General features: G+C 55.8%; 1 protein-coding gene across 3 annotated transcripts in view; it reads left to right on the forward strand.

Annotated features, from left to right (window-relative positions):
- RBM19 (RNA binding motif protein 19) overlaps positions 1 to 19,061 on the forward strand; it is a 140,319-nt gene that overhangs the window by 77,394 nt on the left and 43,864 nt on the right. For all 3 annotated transcript variants that reach the window (XM_060118998.1, XM_060118996.1, XM_060118997.1), the window contains exon 22: positions 13,711 to 13,816. In XM_060118998.1, the coding sequence (XP_059974981.1) occupies positions 13,711 to 13,816 (106 nt within the window). The remainder of the gene's footprint in view (positions 1 to 13,710; positions 13,817 to 19,061) is intronic.

Raw genomic sequence — 19,061 nt, forward strand, 5'->3', positions numbered from 1 at the left:
GCTAGATGGGTGCTCGGGACTCTTGCCAAGGGGGTGGAGAGCTTTCTAATGCTGTGGGGGTCTGGAGTGTTCTTCCTAATGGCAGGTGTCAGAAGCTTCTAGAATGCTGAGCTCTTCAGAAGCTGCCTTCCATATCTGTCAACATCTCCTTGGCCTCTTTTTCTGTTTCCTCCATCATTTGCCTGACGGCTTCCCAGTGGCTGGCGGGCTCCAGCGAGAACCTGAGGCATAGGCTGGCAGGCAGAAGTTACTCCACGTGGCATGGGGACATAGCACAGCAAAGGAGGAAGTCGGGGAACTCCACGTCCGTGGTCAGACAGCCCTGGACGCAGCCTTTTGAGCTCAGACAGACGCCCCCTCGGTGTCACATGCACCCTGGGAGTGCGGCCACCCCGGGCCTTGCTCTGAGCAGTGAGTTAGAGCATCCGACAAGGCATCAGGTACCTGGTCCCCTCCCCACTCTCTGTTTCCTGTTTCTGAAATTGAGGACCTGGGTCATAAGAGGGACCACATGCGGTTTGTGCTGAGCACCTACTGCACGCCAGGCACTGTTAGTCCCATCCTGGGCGCTGACCAGGCCAGCAAGGAAGAAGGACCATACGCAAACAGAGAACAAAATGCACAGTAGGACGTAAGGTCGATGACATCCAGGAAGAGGAGTGAGTCGGGTGATGGCAAGCGCAAGGCTGGTACAGGTCGGCAGACCAGGCGGGAAGCCCTCGGCATCCTCCACCCCCGCAGTCTGTCCCTCTGCCCCTTTGCGGGGCAGCGACCAGGCTTATGGGTCTGTATGTTTGCCTCAGTGATGCTGAGCCCAGGCCGCACTACATGGGCCAGATCGGGGCTGCGTAGGTGCGTCTGCTGTTTGCCCAGCACCTGGTAGCCCCGGGCTGCTGTGCTTGTCCAGTTATTTTAATAGCACGTTTTGGTTTTTTGGACTAATGTGTAGGGGTCAGCAAACTAAGGCTCACACGCCAGCCCCGTCTTTGTAAATGAAGTTTCACTGGCATGCAGCCATGCCCGCTCGCTTGCGTGTTGTCTGTGGCTGCTTGCACGCTGCAGTGGCAGAGCTGAGTAGCTGCAAAGCCAAAAATATTTACTATCTGACCCTTTACAGAGGAAGTGCGCGTGGCCCTGGTCTAATCTGTGACCGTCAGCCCTCCATTCTTGAGGCCTTTTAGGAACCTGCCCCTATTAATCCCTTTGCCCTTCTCAGCTGCTCTGGGACAAGAAATTAAACGAGTTTGTAAAGTAAAAGTTAAATAGGCTTTCAGTGGGAGGGGCCAGGGTCAAGGGCTTTCCCATGGGTGACAGGCAGAAGCTTAGCTTCCTGGCGTCATTCTGTTTTGCCCCGGGGGGGTTCTTTTCTTCCTTCTGGATTTTCTGTAGAACGAATGCGCACAGCATCTCCTTGTTCAGGCCGCAGGAGCTGCACGGCGTTGCTGACATGTGACTTGCTGTGCTCTGAGCCCCCTGCTCTCCGAGTCTCTGTCCTTGGCCCCTAAGTGGTGGCATTGGCTCACATCCCATTCGTGCTCTGGTTCCTGAACCCATACAGGGGGCTGCTGCTACCATCCCGCCCCTTTTCCTAGAGATGCTGTCGGGGTACCAGGGACTTGTCTGGATGTTGAGTTACCACCTTGTGCTTCTCCAGAGAGATGGGAAGAGACGGGGCCCTGCGGCCGTGATGCAGGCATGCGCATTGCTGCACCCTGACAGCCCCGAGCTGCTCTGTGGTCCATCTCCAATCTCCCTGGGATAGCTTCCTCTTGATGAGTCAGAAGTGGAAGGCAGTGTTGGTGGCTGTGGGCTGCTGCTTGGCACTTATAATAGGGGGGCCATCAGTGGAGAGTTTCTAAACCCCCGGCGACCAGAACTTTCTGCCTATCCACATGTGCCCTTTAAGATCCCTGCAGAACCTTACAAGCTCACTGGAAGTTCTCCCCATATTTGAAAGACCTGGCTTCTCCTTTTGCCTTCACGTCCTCCTTATTCCCGTCCACCTGCCCTCCACAGCCTCCAGTTAGGGCCACTTAGATCACTGGAAGACTTGTGCCCTTAGCTTGAGATGTTAGAACAGGCCGTGTTAGTTTGGGAGAATGGTGTGGGCCTGATGAGAATCAACCGGAGATAATCTGGGTTCATGACATGCAGTCCTCCTTAGAGTTCTGAGCGGTAAAACGGATCCAAAAGAAATGACACTGAGGGACTTCCCTGGCGATCCAGCGATTAAGACTCGGCGCTTCCAATGCAGGGGACGCGGGTTCGATAACCTGGTTGGGAAACTAAGCTCCCACATGCCATGCGGCGTGGCAAAAAAAAAAAAAAAAGAAAAAAATGACATTGAAGGGGCCCTTTCTGTGTATGCGTAGATGTGGCAGAGGAGGGGGCAGCCGCTGAGTGGAGGTGATGAGGGCTGAGAAGTGGAGGGGCCACCCTTTATTCAGCCTTCTCAGGAGGCCTGGCCGTGACCTGGCGGCGGGCGGCATGAAGGGTGTGGCGAGGGGTATCTCCCTGCCCAGCACCCCGCACCCACCCTGGACAGGGGGTCTAGCTACCTGCCCCGTTTTTCATGGGAGCTAACCCCACCCTCTCCTGCCTCATAGAGGCCTCAGGGATGTACAGTCTAATCCAGTATCAGAGGGTTCCCAGTGTGGTGCTTAGGTGGAGGCCTGGGAGTGGCCCTTCTCTGAGTGGCAGCAGCAATGGGCGGAGCAAAAGGTATCAAGTTATAGACAAGGGTAGCCCTGCCTGCAGACTTCCTGGATTCTCTCCACCTCCTCTCATATTTTCTGGAGTTACTATGGCGATTTTGGGTACCGCGGAGATAATTGCAAGAAGCAAGACATGTGGCAGATGAATTCTTTTTTTTTTTTTTGCGGCACGCGGGCCTCTCACTGTTGTGGCCTCTCCCGTTGCGGAGCACAGGCTCCGGACGCGCAGGCTCAGCGGCCATGGCTCACGGGCCCAGCCACTCCGCGGCATGTGGGATCTTCCCGGACCGGGGCACGAACCCCTGTCCCCTGCATCGGCAGGCGGACTCTCAACCACTGCACCACCAGGAAAGCCCAGATTAATTCTTTAATCCAATTTAAGCCCACCAGAAAGAGGCTGGGTCTGGGAGAGTTTGGTTTTTTTTTTCTTTCTAATTTTTTTTCCTTCCTCTCAAACATTTCCTATACTGAGAATAACGACACCAAAGGGTGTTCAATTCGTTCTGAAGGTCCACCTCTGGCTGGCCACATTCTTGTAACGATTTCATTAGCCTGAATTATCCACTTTATTTTCTTGTAACGGGATTAGCTGTACTTGAGACCAAAGAGGGAAAAGGTGGCGGAGAGCGTCCACTGTGTATTCTATTAACTTACCCTGGCAGAGGCGTGGAACCGACCAGAATGTACGCCCCAGGCCAGAGGTTGCGTCTTAATGCTCTCCTTCCGAAAGGAAGAGGGAACGCGAGCTGTTCCACTGGGCTCGCTCGGCCCGAGGGAAGACACAGAGGCCTGGGTCTGGCTGACGGATGCCTCCTTGGGGACGATTTCTTCTAATTATCTTGCAACACTCGTAGGACACATGGATAGGATGGAGAACTGCTTCTTTTCTCAGGGCTCCAAGAATCACAAAATCACGTCTGGCCCTCTTACCGGATCTCTTTGCTGGAAACCCCTGGGGTGCCCCCAGGAGAGGCAGCCCAGCCCAGCCTGCTCCTTGTCAGCTTCGACTTGACACATCGTAAGGGCTCGGAAGGTGTCACTCACTTGGCGCCAGTACAGATCCATATAAAGGACAAGGGCCTTCCTGATAACAACTTCTACATGCCAGGAACCGTGGCATCAGCAGCCTTGTACGGCGGGGCCGATTATTCCCATTTTACAGGTGACAGCATTGAGCCTCAGAAAGGTGACATCAGGTGCAGGGCTGGGATCTGAACTCACATCTGACTCCAAACTTAGGTTCTTTCAGTAACGTGTGACTTGACCCCTCACTGTCAAAACTAGACTCCTGCAGCATTTCCCCACTTTGCATGGTCCCTGGTGAATTCGAGGTTTCACCTGAGTGTTCAAGGCAAAGGCCTTTCACCTTGAGGTGTGTGACTGTCTGTCTTCTTTTTCTCTTCCAAATTGTATTTTCCAACTGTGTTCCGTGGAATAACAGTGTCTTAGGAGGTGCTGGTAGGTTTTCTTGTTTGAGGGGAGGAGGGGTGCAGTGGCTGGATGAGTTTGAGAAATGCTGTGTCTTCCCTCTCGCTGTTCCAGATAAATCCTCCCTGCATCAAATATCTTAAAGGGATTGACAAGGTCTGCAGCAGAGAAGCTTACTGAGATCTGTTTAGGCAGATGTCTCCCAAATTTATTTAATTTCAGAATGCTTTTTACACAGAATACCGAATAACATCTTTCAGGACAAATTTGAGAAATGTTTTTTAAAAGTTACCTCTGGGGCTTCCCTGGTGGCGCAGTTGTTGAGAGTCCACCTGCCAATGCAAGGGACGTGGGTTCGTGCCCCGGTCCGGGAAGATCCCACATGCCGCAGAGCGGCTGGGCCCGTGAGCCATGGCCGCTGAGCCTGCGCGTCCGGAGCCTGTGCTCCGCAATGGGAGAGGCCACAACAGTGAGAGGCCTGCGTACCACCAAAAAAAAAAAAAAAAGTTACCTCTGATTTCAAAAATTTTTTTTCTGACGTGATCTGCCTGAGGAGTATACTTAGATTCAGCAGGCAGTGTTCAGCCTTCAGTTCTCCTGAAGCCCTGCAGCCGTGCACGGATGGCCCCCGTCTAGTGCAGAGCAACAGTTAAGAGCACAGGCTTTAGAACTTCTTCAGGCCTAGGTTTGAGTTTTGGCCAATCCCTTAAATAGCTGGAGCCTCAGTTTCCCCATATGTAAATGTGTGCATGATCCATGCCTCACAGGACTGCTGAGGACGGCATGAGATTACACATGAAATATACTTAGGACAATGCCTGATCCGTTGAGTGCCTTCAAAGGGTGGGACTCTAAAACGTGCCTCCGACTGTCAGTTGGGGAAGCAGTAGGAAATCATTACAGTTTCCGTTTCTATCTGTTTTATCTCATTCTTGTAAATGTTTTAAATATCTAAGGATGAACATATACAGTGAAACAGCAGTACCTATGCACGTCACTTATCAATTAAAAGTGTACATATATTGGAGATGAATGCTCAAAACTGTTTTACTGAGGATGTGCACCAACCCTAGGGGGTTGAAAAATGAAAACCACCGGCTTATAATCAACAAGAAAGAGGCTGTGCCCCATGGAGGCCCGGGCACGTCTGGCCCGCCGTTCTTTCCCAGCACAGAGCGCAGTGCCCACACATGGGACATGGCCAGGAAATAGTCGCCAAGTGAATGCAGGATCCGTAATACCCGAATGACAAGGCACATTAAAATTCCTACCACGCTTCATGTCTGGGGCTGGGTCCTGGAGAATGGTGAGGGGCAATTCATTCAGGGCACGTGTAGCCAGCCACGAAGGTGTCCACGCCTGGGTAGACGCTGCAGGGCAAATGTGATGGGAAAACCCTCTCTGTCCTCAAGGAGCTTAGAATCCCACATTCCGTGAACATAGACAACCAAGGGGGCCGACAGGCTGCAGGGGGCCAGGAGGGAGAGGGCAGGGCCCCAATCTGGGGTAATAAGGAGGGGAGGAAATTCCATCACTTTGGAAGTAGACCAGCCCTTCTGATCTCTTAGAATTGAATCAGAACGGAACTTGCATGTGCAGATGCTAAAGGCGGGGCATCTGGTATCTTTGGCAACGCAGTGTTGAAAATGTTTTGACTTTGGTACCAATATTTAAAATCCCGTTTCTTAAAAGAATCTGGATTGCAGGGCTTTCTTTAGAGGAAAGATCTGCCAGTCCTGGGCCTAGCTGGCTGTTCAGGCTGGGCCTGAGGGGTCCCTGCCTGCTCGAGTGGAACAGTGGTCCTCAGCCTGGGGCAGGATCACCCTCACCTGTTACAGGTGAGCTTGTTACCACATGGACTGCTGGGTCTCCCCCAGAGCTTCCGATTCAGAAAGAGGGGAGTGGGCTGAGACTTTGCATTTCTGACAAGCTCCTGGATGACACTGATGCTACAGGTCCAAGAAACGCCCAGATCTGGGGGCATTTCTGCCAACTGGGCCCCAGCTCTCTTGGTTCCCTCCTATCATCTGTCTGGCCCCAGAGGTCTTTACTTGGGGACCAGTGTTTTGTCCCCTGCATTATCCTGGCTCTGGCACGTCTCAAGATGTTTTTGTACAGCTTCCTCCCTCCTTCCCCCTCTCTCTCTCAATCTCTCTCTCTCTCTCTCTCTCTCTTATCAGTCCAGCCTGGAAATGACTCAGCCAAGGTCACACGGCAGGTGAGGGCAGAGCCACTACAGGAAGCCTCTATTTTCCAGTGCCAGGTCCCCTCCCCGCGAGCCTCTCAGGCGAGTCTGGGCTCTGCCTGGAGCTCGGGCCCAGACTCTGATTCAGAGATAACATTTAACTGCTCATCCCCGGGACTCCTCATCTAGAAAACAAGAGGGTCACGCTTGCCTGCAGAGGACCCTATGAAAGGCTATTGAGAAAAGCTAAGCACTGTCCTCCACACCTCCTCTCTCCCTTTCGTGGAAACCAGGCCATTCTTCAGCCTCCAAGAGGCAAAAATGAAAGGAATAGTGCGCCAGTGGTGATAAGGTAACCTTTCTACATCCAGTTCTCACCGTGATGAGCCGTGCGTAATTGGAAAAGTTCAATCTGAAAGGTACTCTGTAAAAAGCGAGAGAGAACAAAAGAGGAAGAAACTCTGAGCTTAAATATACCTCCATGAAAGGGCTCCCAAAGCCACCGCCCCCTTCCCACGCCCCCCGGGTGGAATAGAGACGGGGTCAGTACACAGCTCACTTGTGTAACCTTCTGGGGGAGCAGCTACCACAGGTGGAGCCTTGCTGAGACTCCCCACTCGTGTCTGCAGCTCCGCCAGGGCTGTCTGGAGGGAAGATGTCTTTTCTCTCCTACGCAGCAGGGCAGGAGTCTGAACCCCGTTGTCTCGGCGCTAGTTCCTTGGTGAGTAATCCAGCCGGTCCCCTTTTGGCTGGCTCTTACTCTGCCTGCGATTGAAGGAATCGTTGCAGGTACTTTGGAAGGAGCCCCTGGGGGCCAAACACTCCTTGTAATAGCGTGTGGTTGTAGAACATGAGACAGTGTCCTGAGGACAGAAGGACTGGGTGTTCCGGCCCCGGACGTGCCGGTGCCATCGCCATAGCGTATGCATCGTGTGAGACGATTCGGGTGAAGGACGGAGACCTGGCGCTTCGGGAGGACTCAGTCAATGTCAAGTGCGTGTTTCCATGAATGCTTGTAGAGTGTTTTCTGTGGGCTAGGCACAGGCCTAGGGTCTGCAGACACAACAGAGACTAGACTCTGCCGTCTTAGAGTGTTCTTTGTGTCTCTAGAAGAGGGAGGGAAAGACAAATAAGTAAACAAGCCATTCCAGGCGGTGCTCAGATGTGACAACGTGGCTGGTGGCGCGGGGAAGCGACGTTAGATAAGGTGGCAGTGGAAGGCCTCCTTGAGAAGGTGGCATTCGAGCTGAGATTGAATGACAAGAGGGCCTGTGGTGGGAACGGCTAGGCACGGAGAGTTCTGGATTATGGGAAGAGCAAGGTCATAGGTCCTGGCCTAAGTTGGGTGGCTTCATGAGCAGGAGGAAAGCCAGTGTGGTTGGACTAGCCTCCGTCTCCCCGTTTGTGAGGCTGGAGGATGGGACGAGGCAACCTTGACCAAAGCTTGTGCTTTGTGTACATTCCAGGAGTGGGAGGTTTGGATGATGGGTCCTGTTGCCCAGCCTCCCCCCGCTGCAGAAACCACCTGTCGTCGCCAGAGGGGTGGGTTTGTCTCTAGGTGTCCTTTTGTCTGTGGGGCAGCAGGGGGCTCACTACCTGCCTGTAGCTCTTCCCTACCAGCCAAGGGTCCCTAAAGACAAAGCTGATGTCTGGCCCACCGTTGCCTCCCCTAAGCACCTTGCACACAGATCCCTTTGGCCAATTATTAATAGACAAGACAGACCACACAAACTTCCAGTGAGCAAAGCACAAGTTCAGGGACAAACCGCCCACTTGGAGTCCAGCTTGGCTCATTCCCACCTGTGGGGCCTTGGACAAGTCACTTCACCCCCGTCGTAGGTAATGACTCGGGGTGACCTTGGAGAAATCACATAACTTCTTTGAGCCTCAGTTTTCTTCATCTATAAAATGGGAATAGCATGCCTAGGTCATAAGGCTGTTGTAAGATCATGTATAGCCGATTTTTTTTTTTTTTTTTTTTTTTTTTTGTGGCACGCAGGCCTCTCACTGTTGTGGCCTCTCCCGTTGCGGAGCACAGGCTCTGGACGCGCAGGCTCATGGCCATGGCTCACGGGCCCAGCCGCTTCGTGGCATGTGGGATCTTCCTGGACCAGGGCACGAACCCATGTCCCCTGCATCGGCAGGCGGACTCTCAACCACTGTGCCACCAGGGAAGCCCGTAGCCAATATTTAACACACCATGGGGCACATGGCACTGAGAAGGACGGAGGGGATAATGGATATTACGTGTGTGTGTGTGTGTGTGTGTGTGTGTGTGTGTGTGTTAGAAAATTGGTGGTGGTATATGGGAAAGGCTTTTTGATGCCAAGAGATTTAGCCCTTTTTTCTTACTCCAGAAGGAACAGAAAGAAGCCTGTAGTTTATTCTTATCACAAAACCACCCCTTTATCTCGTTGTTCACACCACACTGTTATGGCAGCTGATTTTTTTTTTTCCCCCTCAGCAGTGCCTTGAGTGCAGGTGTAGAGAAGTCAGGCCAACAGACTTCCCCACGTGACTCAGCACTTCTGCTGGGACTCTGGTTCCTCCAGCGGATCCAAATAGAGTGATAAGAACTTGTGTCCAGGGAGCAGGGGGCCCTATGCTCCTTGGGGTGGGCCCGACCCCTACTTGGTGTCAGCGTGCGGGCTAGAAGGTTAGGCCGACCTCCCAGCCTGCCCATTAAACCCCCAAACCCAGGCATCAGCACAGCTGCACAATCATCATGTTCGGCATCTCTGGAGGCCTCTCTCTGTCTCCCCCTCACTTCCTCATCCCCACCGCACCCCACCCCATCCCATCACTTCAGTCAAGGAGGAGAGGGAGGATGGTTCATCCCTTTCAGTAGCAGAACCAACCCACCCCCCCAGCCCCGCCACCGAGCAGCTGCCATCCAGGGCTGTGGCAGGTCCAGTCAGAGGGCGCCAGGGGAGGGGATCCCCTCACGCACGCAAGACACACACACACGTATTGTGTCTGCGATCAGGCCTGTGTGCCAACGTGATTTGCATGCCTGGACTTGTTTACGAGGCCCAGGCATAATTGGCTTGCCTCGCTCCACACCTTGGTGCGCCCTCCCCACCTCCTCCTCCTCTTCCCCCTCCCACCCCCACTGCACCTCGAAAGAAATTAAAAACGTGACAACAAACTCCAGTTGTCAAACACCCACAGATCCCCACCAGTCACGTGCTCCTGGCCCGGCGGAGCGGGGCGGGGCTGCGGCGTGGAGGAGTAATTGGTGAACCCGAGGTGAATGAAATAATTGGAAAAGTGAGGTGTGAGTTTGTTACTGAAGTGTGAGCATAGTGGGGGAGGGAAGGAGGGCCATGTTTAAAAGCCCCGTATGTCCTCTTTATTCACAGCTTCTGATACAGTAATTGCTATTTTGTGGTTTCTATTATCTACACAGTGGGGAGCATCCGTGTCTCCTTCCCAAGTGGTAGAGTCTGGGCTGGCGGGGGGGGGGGTGTTGGTTCCTGGGTGCCATGTCATCTTCCTCCCTCTCCGGTCCCTGGCAGCCCTGCCCAGCCATGCCCAGGCCTCTTCTCCCAGGAGACACGCAGAATTTCCTGCAAAAGCCGCTCTTAAAAATGGCTCCGTGGGCTTCCCTGGTGGAGCAGTGGATGAGAGTCCGCCTGCCGATGCAGGGGACGCGGGTTCGTGCCCCGGTCCGGGAAGATCCCACATGCCGTGGAGCGGCTGGGCCCGTGAGCCATGGCCGCTGAGCCTGCGCGTCCGGAGCCTGTGCTCCACAATGGGAGAGGCCACAACAGTGAGAGGCCCGCGTACCACAAAAAAAAAAAAAAAAGAAAAAAAAAATGGCTCCGTGGGCTTTTCTGTCAGATGAGAACTTTAATAATGGCTGGTATTTATATATCACTTATCTCCAAGGAGCTAAAGGTACTTCATCGATTCCCCTGCCCCAACCTTTTTTTTTCTTTTTAATTCTCTTTTGATATCTCTCTGAGATCATTAGTATCGGCTTTATTTTCTCCCACACAGTACTTACACAAGCAACCGAAGCCGTCCTTCCTGAGCCGGGAGGGAAAGCTCACCTGAGTTTCGAGTCCCGGGCCGTGGGGCTTGGGCAGGTCACTTGGCCTCTTCAGCCCTTGGTTTTCTCATCTGTAAAAATAGGAGGCAGTGACTCTTACCCCACAATTGTTGTACCTAGAAACGGTATATTTAAAAGGCCTAGCACACCACAGGCACTCTGTCATTGGTCACTGGGGTGACAGCCACAGTGACGGTCTTAAAGCTCCAGCCATTCATTCCGGGGCTTCACGGGAATCGGGAAGTTCTTTCTAAGGTCTAACCCTCATCTTCAGCTGCTCTGGAAGCCCTCGCTCTCTCGTGTCTGGAGGAATGGTGGGATTTTTTAAGCTCCTAGGGTCTTGGGGCACAGCATTTCCTTGGCCATGCAGATGTCTGTCTGGACACCCCAGATGGGCAGTGACCTCCCCCACGGCCCCCCAGCTCCCTGGTCCCCACCCTCACTCCCTCGTGGATCAAGGATGCCCCTCCATCCTGGCTTTTCCCTGCCAAGCCCCCAAATGCCACTTCTCCAGGCCACGTAAGCATGGCTCCTCAGCTTCTCTCATCAGCTTTTTTTCTCCACCTTTTAATTATTTTCCTCGCCTTTCTCCGGACCCTCAGCTGCTTACCATGCATAGAGCGTCCACAGCTTGCAGCGTGCTGCAGAGAGGGAGGAATTAACCTCACCAGTCTCTCCCTCTCTCGGTCTCTCATGCGTACACATACGGGTGAGGTCCCCAGAAATGAGCCACGGCTAAGAAGAACTGGGCAGCATCGAGGGACGGCATCTGCCCCTGTGGGCAGAGGCAGGGGGTTTGCACCCAGTGCAGGCAGGAGGGACTGGGTCTGAGTCGGCCTCCCTTGCCCTGGGATCTCGGGCAAGTCACTGGACCCCTCGGAGCCTGCACAGCGCAATCCTCTCCATCCCCGTACACAGCCTGCCTTCTTCAGGCCAGACAGGGCCAAGCCTCAGAATGAAAGCCCCGCTCCGGAAAGTGGCTGGTCCCCTCCAGATAACTGAAGCGGGTGAAACATCCTGCAGCACAGAGAGAGCTCCTCCGGCTTTGCATCAGACACTCCCAGGTTCACACTCTGGCCCTGCCACCTACTCGCAAGAACCGCTACCTCCCTGAGCCTCAGTTTCCTCATCTGAAAATGGGGGCGGTGAGACCAATAATACTTAACATTTGTGCTCTTCGTATGTACCCCGTGGCCTGGTTCGTGGAATCCTCATCACCACCCTCTGAGCGTAGGTGTGATATCCCAATGGTGTCCCCCTTCCAGGGCTGCTGTTTCTTCGTTCCAGAACTACCTCCAGGCGTCCAGTCTAAGCCAGGCCTGGGGCACCTTGCTGCAGATCCCGTGATGGGCAAGATAGATGTGGTTTCCACTCTCGCAGAGCTGACTTCCAGCCCCACGGGAAGGCAGAGCGTTACCCAGGCATCCACACCACAGCGCCCTGAAGCACGGTGGGCCCTGACTGCGGGGGGGGACATGCATCCCCACCCAGAGCAGATCAGCCAAGGCTGCTCACGGAAGCCGAGGCCTGAGAGCCTGGAGGCTGGGGCAGGGGTGGAGAGTCAGGCGGAGAGACCGGCACACCCCATAGGTTGTCTGTGGCCGTGTCTGTCCAGCACCCAGCATGACCCAGACACACAGCGGGTGCTCGGCAAGGCCTCCCTGTGCCCTTCAGCCTCCTCAGACCAGGTCTGAATCCGTCAGATACACTGTCCTCACAGTCCCCGTGACTCTCTGAAGAACTTGGTGCCAAAGCGCCATTTATGTTTACCCAAAGGAGGCTGCAAGAAAATACATGCGTCCCCTGCCCTCCGTGTCCAAGGCCAGCCTTGACAGAGGCTGCGGTGTTTCGCTGGAAAAAGAGGCAGCGTGTCTGTCATGGGGCGTGTCGGCCTTTAGGTGGCAGAACAAAGCAGGGTTTGTGAGCAGGACTCCGTTGGGTTCTCCCACCTCACCTTCGTGCTTGTCCCCACCTGCCCAGCCTCTGGGCCGCTCCAGGTGGGCCACGAGCCTCAGCCGGGGGCTGGGATGACTGACGGGCCTCCACTGCCCATCCTCTGCAGCCCCTCCCCTCCCGGGAGGCTGGCCGTAGCACCAGCAGCCCGGTTTCCAAGGCTTGCTCAGAGAGGCGCCAGGAGCGGGAGCGGAGCTGCCGGGGAGAGTGCCGAGGAGACGTGCAGATTCATTTTGAGGCTTCATAATGCCGCATTTACACACCGCCCTGCCTCCAGAAATTGGGCTGGCAGATGCCTGGTCATGCTGGCAGGGCTGCGGGTTAACTCCACAGATTTAGCTTAGATCATTTCACGAGAGCTTACGGCCTTTACCGTGCCTTTTGCCCAATCGGTCTCTGGCCCCGAGGCATCCTGCACCATCGTGTGTAGGTGCGTGTGCCTGGGTGCCCGCAAGTGTGCGTAGATTTTCAAATAAAGTAATACCTCTTTTCAGATGCCGCGCACATTAAATATTTATCGGCAGCAATTTGTGCGTATATGTTTGATAAATGGACCTGAGGGCGGGCTGGGGGCAGGGGCGTGAGACAGGAAAGCAAGGGAGGCCCGATCCTTTTGTCCGGGAATTTCTCAAAGGTTTATCCAGGGGGAGAGGGGGCACTGGGGAGATGGTTGGAGGCCGTGTTTACCTGTTTGATCCCTGTTGGGTGGGGGGGAACACCTGACTTTTCTCCTCCAAAGTCAGCTTTGCCTGACTTTGGCTTAGCAGATAGCAAAACCCTGAGGCAGGAGGAGTGGGGTTTAGAGGGCGTGGCTGTGTGGCATTCAAGCGCCAAGCGCTGAAGAACCATCCCAGGTCCCAGATCTGGGAGAAGGGACTCACCCTGCTTACTCAGTCAGATTCGTGGGGGTCCGTGGGGAGTCTGTGCTAACCCCGAGTCCGGGGCCCTGGCCTGGCCAGTGCCTCCCCAGCCCAGCCATGCGTGCACGGGGCTGCATCCGCCTTGCTGAATATTCATTCACCCCACCCCCTCACCCCCGGGAGGACCGGTGTGCCTGCCCGCCCGAAAGAGAGGAACGGAGAATTCTCCGTCCCCAGAGGAACGGCATCCCCAGTCTGATGGTTCCCTCCCTGCCGGCGTGATGGCCAGGCCCGGAGGGAGAAGGCCACCCACGCCCCCAGGACACGTGCTGGCCAGTGGGGAGCTGACACTGACATGAGTGTTCGTGCACGTGGCTGTGCACACATACCCCCCATGTGCATCTGCGGGCACTCCTCTCTTCTAACTGGAAAGGGTTCGCGGGTGAGAATGGGTCCTGCCTCCCCCCGCCCCCTTTGCAGGCCTCGATTCTGAAACTCCTGTGTTTTTATTCCCAGCACCTTCGGGGAGCTGAAGACAGTCCGCCTGCCGAAGAAGATGACGGGGATGGGCACGCACAGAGGGTTCGGCTTCGTCGACTTCCTCACCAAGCAGGACGCGAAGGTGAGACCAGGGCCCGTCCCTCCCGGCCTCTCCTTTCTGGGTCCTTTGTGGGAGAAGCAGCACGGCCTCTTCACAGACGTGGGCGCGTCCCCCGCTCCCCATTCAGGTTTTCTCTCCCCTCCTCTCTCAGCCCTGCTAATTTGCACAGCGTCCTTCTAAGAAAAGACCACAGGCCTTGTGTTTGGAGGAAGGGGCAGTTCTGTGTCCCGGGCTGCTCCAGGTCAGACAGAAAGCGTGGGAGGTGCTGTGCAGAGTGGAGGGGAACCGGGGGACAGCGCTCGGAGGGGAGGCCGCCAGGCACCCCAGTGGGAATCCACGGGGACAGCTCTTTCCCCTCTCCTTCCTGCTGGTGCCTGGGGCTTCTGTTTTGTGCTGATTTCAGGTGCGCTCAGGCCAGGCAAGCGCTGCCGTGTGTAAGCACGTGTATGGAATTCCTTGGAGACAGAACCACCGTTTATTTTTGAAGCAAGGCAGCCCCTCCCGGTGTGGGCTTGGTGCAGTAGGTCCTGGGTCCTCGTCCCCCGCCGCAGCAGACAAGGGGCAGAGGCTGTGTGACTGGGGTTCTGGCTGCGTCCGTGGTTGCTGCTCTCACAGTCCCAGGTCAGGATCCTGGGGGGAGGGGGCCATGGCGCTGTCTTCGTGGGCTCCCTCCGAGAGCCTGTGCCACAGGCAGCCTTCCCCCGTCCTGGCCTGTCTTCCCTTGAGGGTGCAGTAGAGCAAGGGGCACGTGTCACCAATGGCTGGGATCCCCTCCGCCTCTGAGGAGGCATCTTCAGAAAAGCAGAGTATTTGTTGGAATCATACTCTTGGCCTGCAGCAAATGGGCGTTGCCAGAGGCCCTGTGGGTGGAGCTGAAGGTGTCATCTCAGGGACACAGCTGTGGCCTTTGTGGGCCCTGGGAACACGCACAGGCAGAGAGGGTGCCCCAGGACTTCAGCAGGCCTGCCAGCCACCTTTGTCTCAGCGTCTTGAACTCAAGTGCATGCTTTGTTGACACGTGGCCATGTTTGTCCAGACATCTGCGCCTCTTTCTTCTCGGCTGGCAGTCTTCCCCTCGCCTCCTGTCATGACAGGAGGGACCGCCACCCCTGCGTGCAGCCGGCCCACGGCCTTGACGCTCACCAGCAAGGCAGGCACCTGCGGGGTGCCCCCCCACTGGCTGAGAGAGAAGCCAGGGAACAGCCGTCCAGAGCACTGCACTTACTGCTGGCTGCTTGGCTTTCCCAGCCCTGCCCTGTGCCTCAGTCTCCTCATCTGTAAAATGGGAATGATGACAGGTCCCACGCCCACAGTGTGAAGGCAGATGGTGACACGGGTCCTGGCACACGGTACTCGAGATGAGTGAGCTATTTCCTCCTCGTTCCCACCAGCCCAGGTCCCTTCAGAGCCCCCAGCCCTCCATCTGTGGACAGAGAAGAGAGGGGTGCAGGCAGTGCTTTCCCCACTGCGTCCGTCTAGCCCTGAGCTTCTGTGAGTGTGTAGGGCCATTGTCATCTGTTTTATGTCAGGGTTCCTGTGTGAGACTGCAATTAGGGGATAAATGATGGGGGATTCACTCCCTGCCCCAAGAAACATCTCTTATTAAGGGCCAGTGCAAGGGCTAACTGTTAGAGCACAGGCTCGGCAGCCAGAATCCTAGCACTTACCTGCTATGTGACCTTGGGCAGGTGACTTACTTTCTACGTGCCTCAGTTTCCCCCCTTATAAAACGGTAATAGAATTTCCCTCACCGAATCGTTGTGAGGCTGGGATGAGATGATAGTCTTAGAACGGGATCTGGCCTCCGTGAGCTCCGTCTGTTAGCTGTGACGAGGAGGATGGTGATGGTGGTGATCTAAGAAGAAGGGAAGGAGCAGAGAGAAAAGTTGTCTACGCCCCTCCAACTAGAAGCTTCTTCCACGCGGCAGCCTCCCTCCAGAGCTTGAAGTCAGAATTAACGTGGCTCTCGGGACCCAGAAGGCTGGACCAGGCATGGACTGCCAGCCTTGAAATTCCACGCTCCCATCACCAGGATGCAGTCAGTATAGCTTTGGTTCCCTGGGGTCACTGGAACAGGGCGTGGGGGGGAGATTCTCAGGTAGCCGGACAGTGCCAGTGCCCGCTTGGCTAGCACCTGGCACCGGAGGCCAGGCTGCAAATGTTCTTTGCAGAGCCTAGCACAGCCTTCTGCTGACTGGTGGAGGTGGCTCCTCCCCCCCGTCCCTTCCATCCCGGGCTCCAGGAAGAGAAAGGGCAGCCGAGGACAGCGAGGGCTCGACCCACACCCCCTCCAGGACTGGCTCTTGCGGCCCCTCACCTCCGACAGGCGGCAGCCTGGCTCCGGAGCTGTCCCGGCCCCGCCATCCCCGCCTCTCACCGCACCAGGACGGGCCCTTTGTGCCGCCGCTGAGCGAGCTGGTCTCCCATGAAGTCTGAGCCCACCGGGAGCGCACCTCTCCTGCAAAGATCCCTTTGCTCTTTTTGCTTCCCGGAGAAGCTGCCGTGACTTTTCCTTCTCCTTCTCCCTGTCTGTCTGAAGAACTTTATTGTCCCCCGAGTGGAACATTTAGCGCTCTCCACTGAGCCATAGAGCCGGGCGCGCTGCATGTTGGTGAATAGAATTCTGAATATTGTAAACACCTGGTTAGCTCGAGGGCGGGCGTGAGTTTGAAGAGGGAAAGCAGTGCTGGAAGGAGACATTGAGTTAGAAACCCCCAGAGACCTTTTTTTCATTTCGAAAGAAGGAACTCGTGGGAATCCCAGGGCTGGTAGGGGAACCTCCAGGACCCCCAGTTTCTCAGGACAAGCGCCGCCCACCCCCAGCGGTTCTCCCTTTGAAGCGCTTCAGGAAAGAAGACCTGCTTTAGACATCCTTCCCGGGGCTTGACTGAACCCTGACCACTCGGCTCCCTCACCGAGGGCTTCACCCCCGTTTCCTGCCGTGGGGCGTCCTCCAGGAAGATAGTGGTCAGTAAGTCTTGTGGCATCAGCGGCGCTGGAACCTGGAGGTGTAAGCCTCCTGTGCCCCGGGGCGCCAGGCGGTCCTCAGAGGGGAGGAGAGGAGACAGGGAGGAAGAGATGAGGGAAATGGATACATGTTAGGGGGAGGAGGCAGGGGGGGAGCACAGGCTGATTGCAGACCCTCGGGTCTGGACAGCAGCGGAGAAACTAGCAGTTTCCAGGCTGGGCTGTGAGCCCGGGGACGTGACTCACAGCACGGTACTCGGTCCTGGGCACCAACCAGTCCACGTTGCCAGCTGGCTGAGGAGAGAATTAGGCACCCTGGTTGGTCCCTGGAGGCATCCGCTCAGCACCCCCATCTCTCTTTGGGCCCCAAGCACGGGTCCTCTGCGTCCTCCCCGCCCCCAGGAACCCTGAGTCTTCCGACCTTGCTCCATGACCCCGTGTTCCACCCTGCACATCCTCGGGAACTCCGTCATCCGTCAGGCCCCTCTGGGTCAAGCACACACCCCAAACAGGGAAGCGAATCCTAGCGCAAGGCTCCATGAAGAGCTCAGGGTAACCAGGCAACGGATGACAATAGCCAGAGGCGCCCGCGACCGGCCGAGCTGGCTTTGTGTGTGACACGTACACCGTACACGCATTGTCTCGTCCCAACCTGCAGCAGCCCCGGACTCAGCTGGAGATTTGCATAACTCCCTCCCCGGTTTCTCCAGGCGCTTGTTAAGCTCCGTGTGTGCAGGGTCCTGGGAACCAATGGGAAGCCGGGACCGGGCTCTGTTGCTGAGATGCTAAACCAGGGGTGGGACCTGGCCGTCAGCCCCTGTCATGGGCTCCGTGAGCTGGCATGTTCTCCCAACCTAGGGCGTCTCATCAGCCCCCGATGTCCCAGGCATGAATGGCAGTCCCTCTGAAAGGGCTGCTGTTATTATTATCTAAACCTCCAAGTGTGATGAGCCCACATTTCTCAAAGAACCTTCTCCCACGTGCTGGAGGGAAGCAGGGACGAAGGTCGATGAGGGCAGACAGGAAGTCCCAGATGCGGTGGTCTTCCCCGGCGGCCTGGGTCTGCGCTTGTGTGTAGGGATGTTTGTAGTGTCTTAGGTGCCACGTGATTCTCTGGCCCTGATGATGTTTCTGGAAGGGCAGCCTCTTGGCATCAGTAAAAAACCATCAACTTCTAAAAGCCCGTCTTTGGCAGGGGCGGCGCTGGGCATTTGTACCATCAGTGGTAGGAAGCCATTCGACAGATGGGTAAACTGAGGTTCGAAGGGATGGTGCCACTTGCCAGAGCTGGGAAACCCCACGTGTCGATCTGATCCCAAAGTCCACGGATTAGCACTTCCTCCCTTCATTCACGTATTCACTTAAACTGAGTGCCAGCTGCGGCCAAACCGTGCACCAGCCGCCTCCTCATGACACCACCCCCCTCACCTCTCACCCATCCCCAGCAACTCACCAATTAGACATTTTGGAGGAAGGCCAAGAGGTTGGCCCTTAAAACATCTCTTGGGAACAAGCCCAGGATGAAATCAGCTCCTCTGGGGCCCCCAGAGGAGGAGTGGGCATTCCTTTAGGGGCCTCCGGAGCCGCACACTGTCTCCTGCCAGGTGACCTGGGATTCCCACCCAGCTGTGCCCGTGCCCATTGGCCAAGAGGCCACCAAGAGTCCCTGGGATTCCATTTAGAAGCCACCACCTCCTCTGTCTTTACTTGGACTGGCTGGTCACGGAGGAAGAAGGGAAAGAAGGCAAAGAGCAGACTTGCAGCCCAGAAACCAGAACATTCTTTCCTCCCCCCCCCACCATGAATGTGCCTTTAATTTCTCCCTTCCCCGAGCCCACCGAGCCTTTGTACTTTTGCAGTTGCAGCTGTTTTTATTTGCCGCCACTGCTGTTGTTTTAAAAGGTCTGTTTTCACATGGAATGTTATCCAATTAGCAGAGCAATGTGTTGGCTTAAATAAACACTTGGGGGGAGCCGGCAGTAGGGAGATGGGATGGCGGTCGGCGTTGGCAGGCAGCGCTCTTCTCACTGGTAAACAACCGCAGCTTTAACTGGGGAGTCGTGCCAGTTAACGGCTCCGGGGGAGAGGGGGGCGTGGACACAGCCCCAGGCCCACCCCAGTTGGGGTAATGCTGAGAGTTTCGTAGAGGGGTCCCATCAGGCCTCTCCGCACCCATGGCCTCCGCCTTGCAGATTCCGCTGAAACAAGACCAGTGGTGGGAAGAGGTGACGATGAGCAAGACAGAGCTTCTTAAGGCAGGGACAGCCACCTCCTCGCTGGGTGCCCAGCCGCGGTGCAG

This window comes from Mesoplodon densirostris, chromosome 15 (genome assembly GCF_025265405.1).
Source record: "Mesoplodon densirostris isolate mMesDen1 chromosome 15, mMesDen1 primary haplotype, whole genome shotgun sequence".
Lineage (NCBI taxonomy): Eukaryota > Metazoa > Chordata > Mammalia > Artiodactyla > Ziphiidae > Mesoplodon > Mesoplodon densirostris.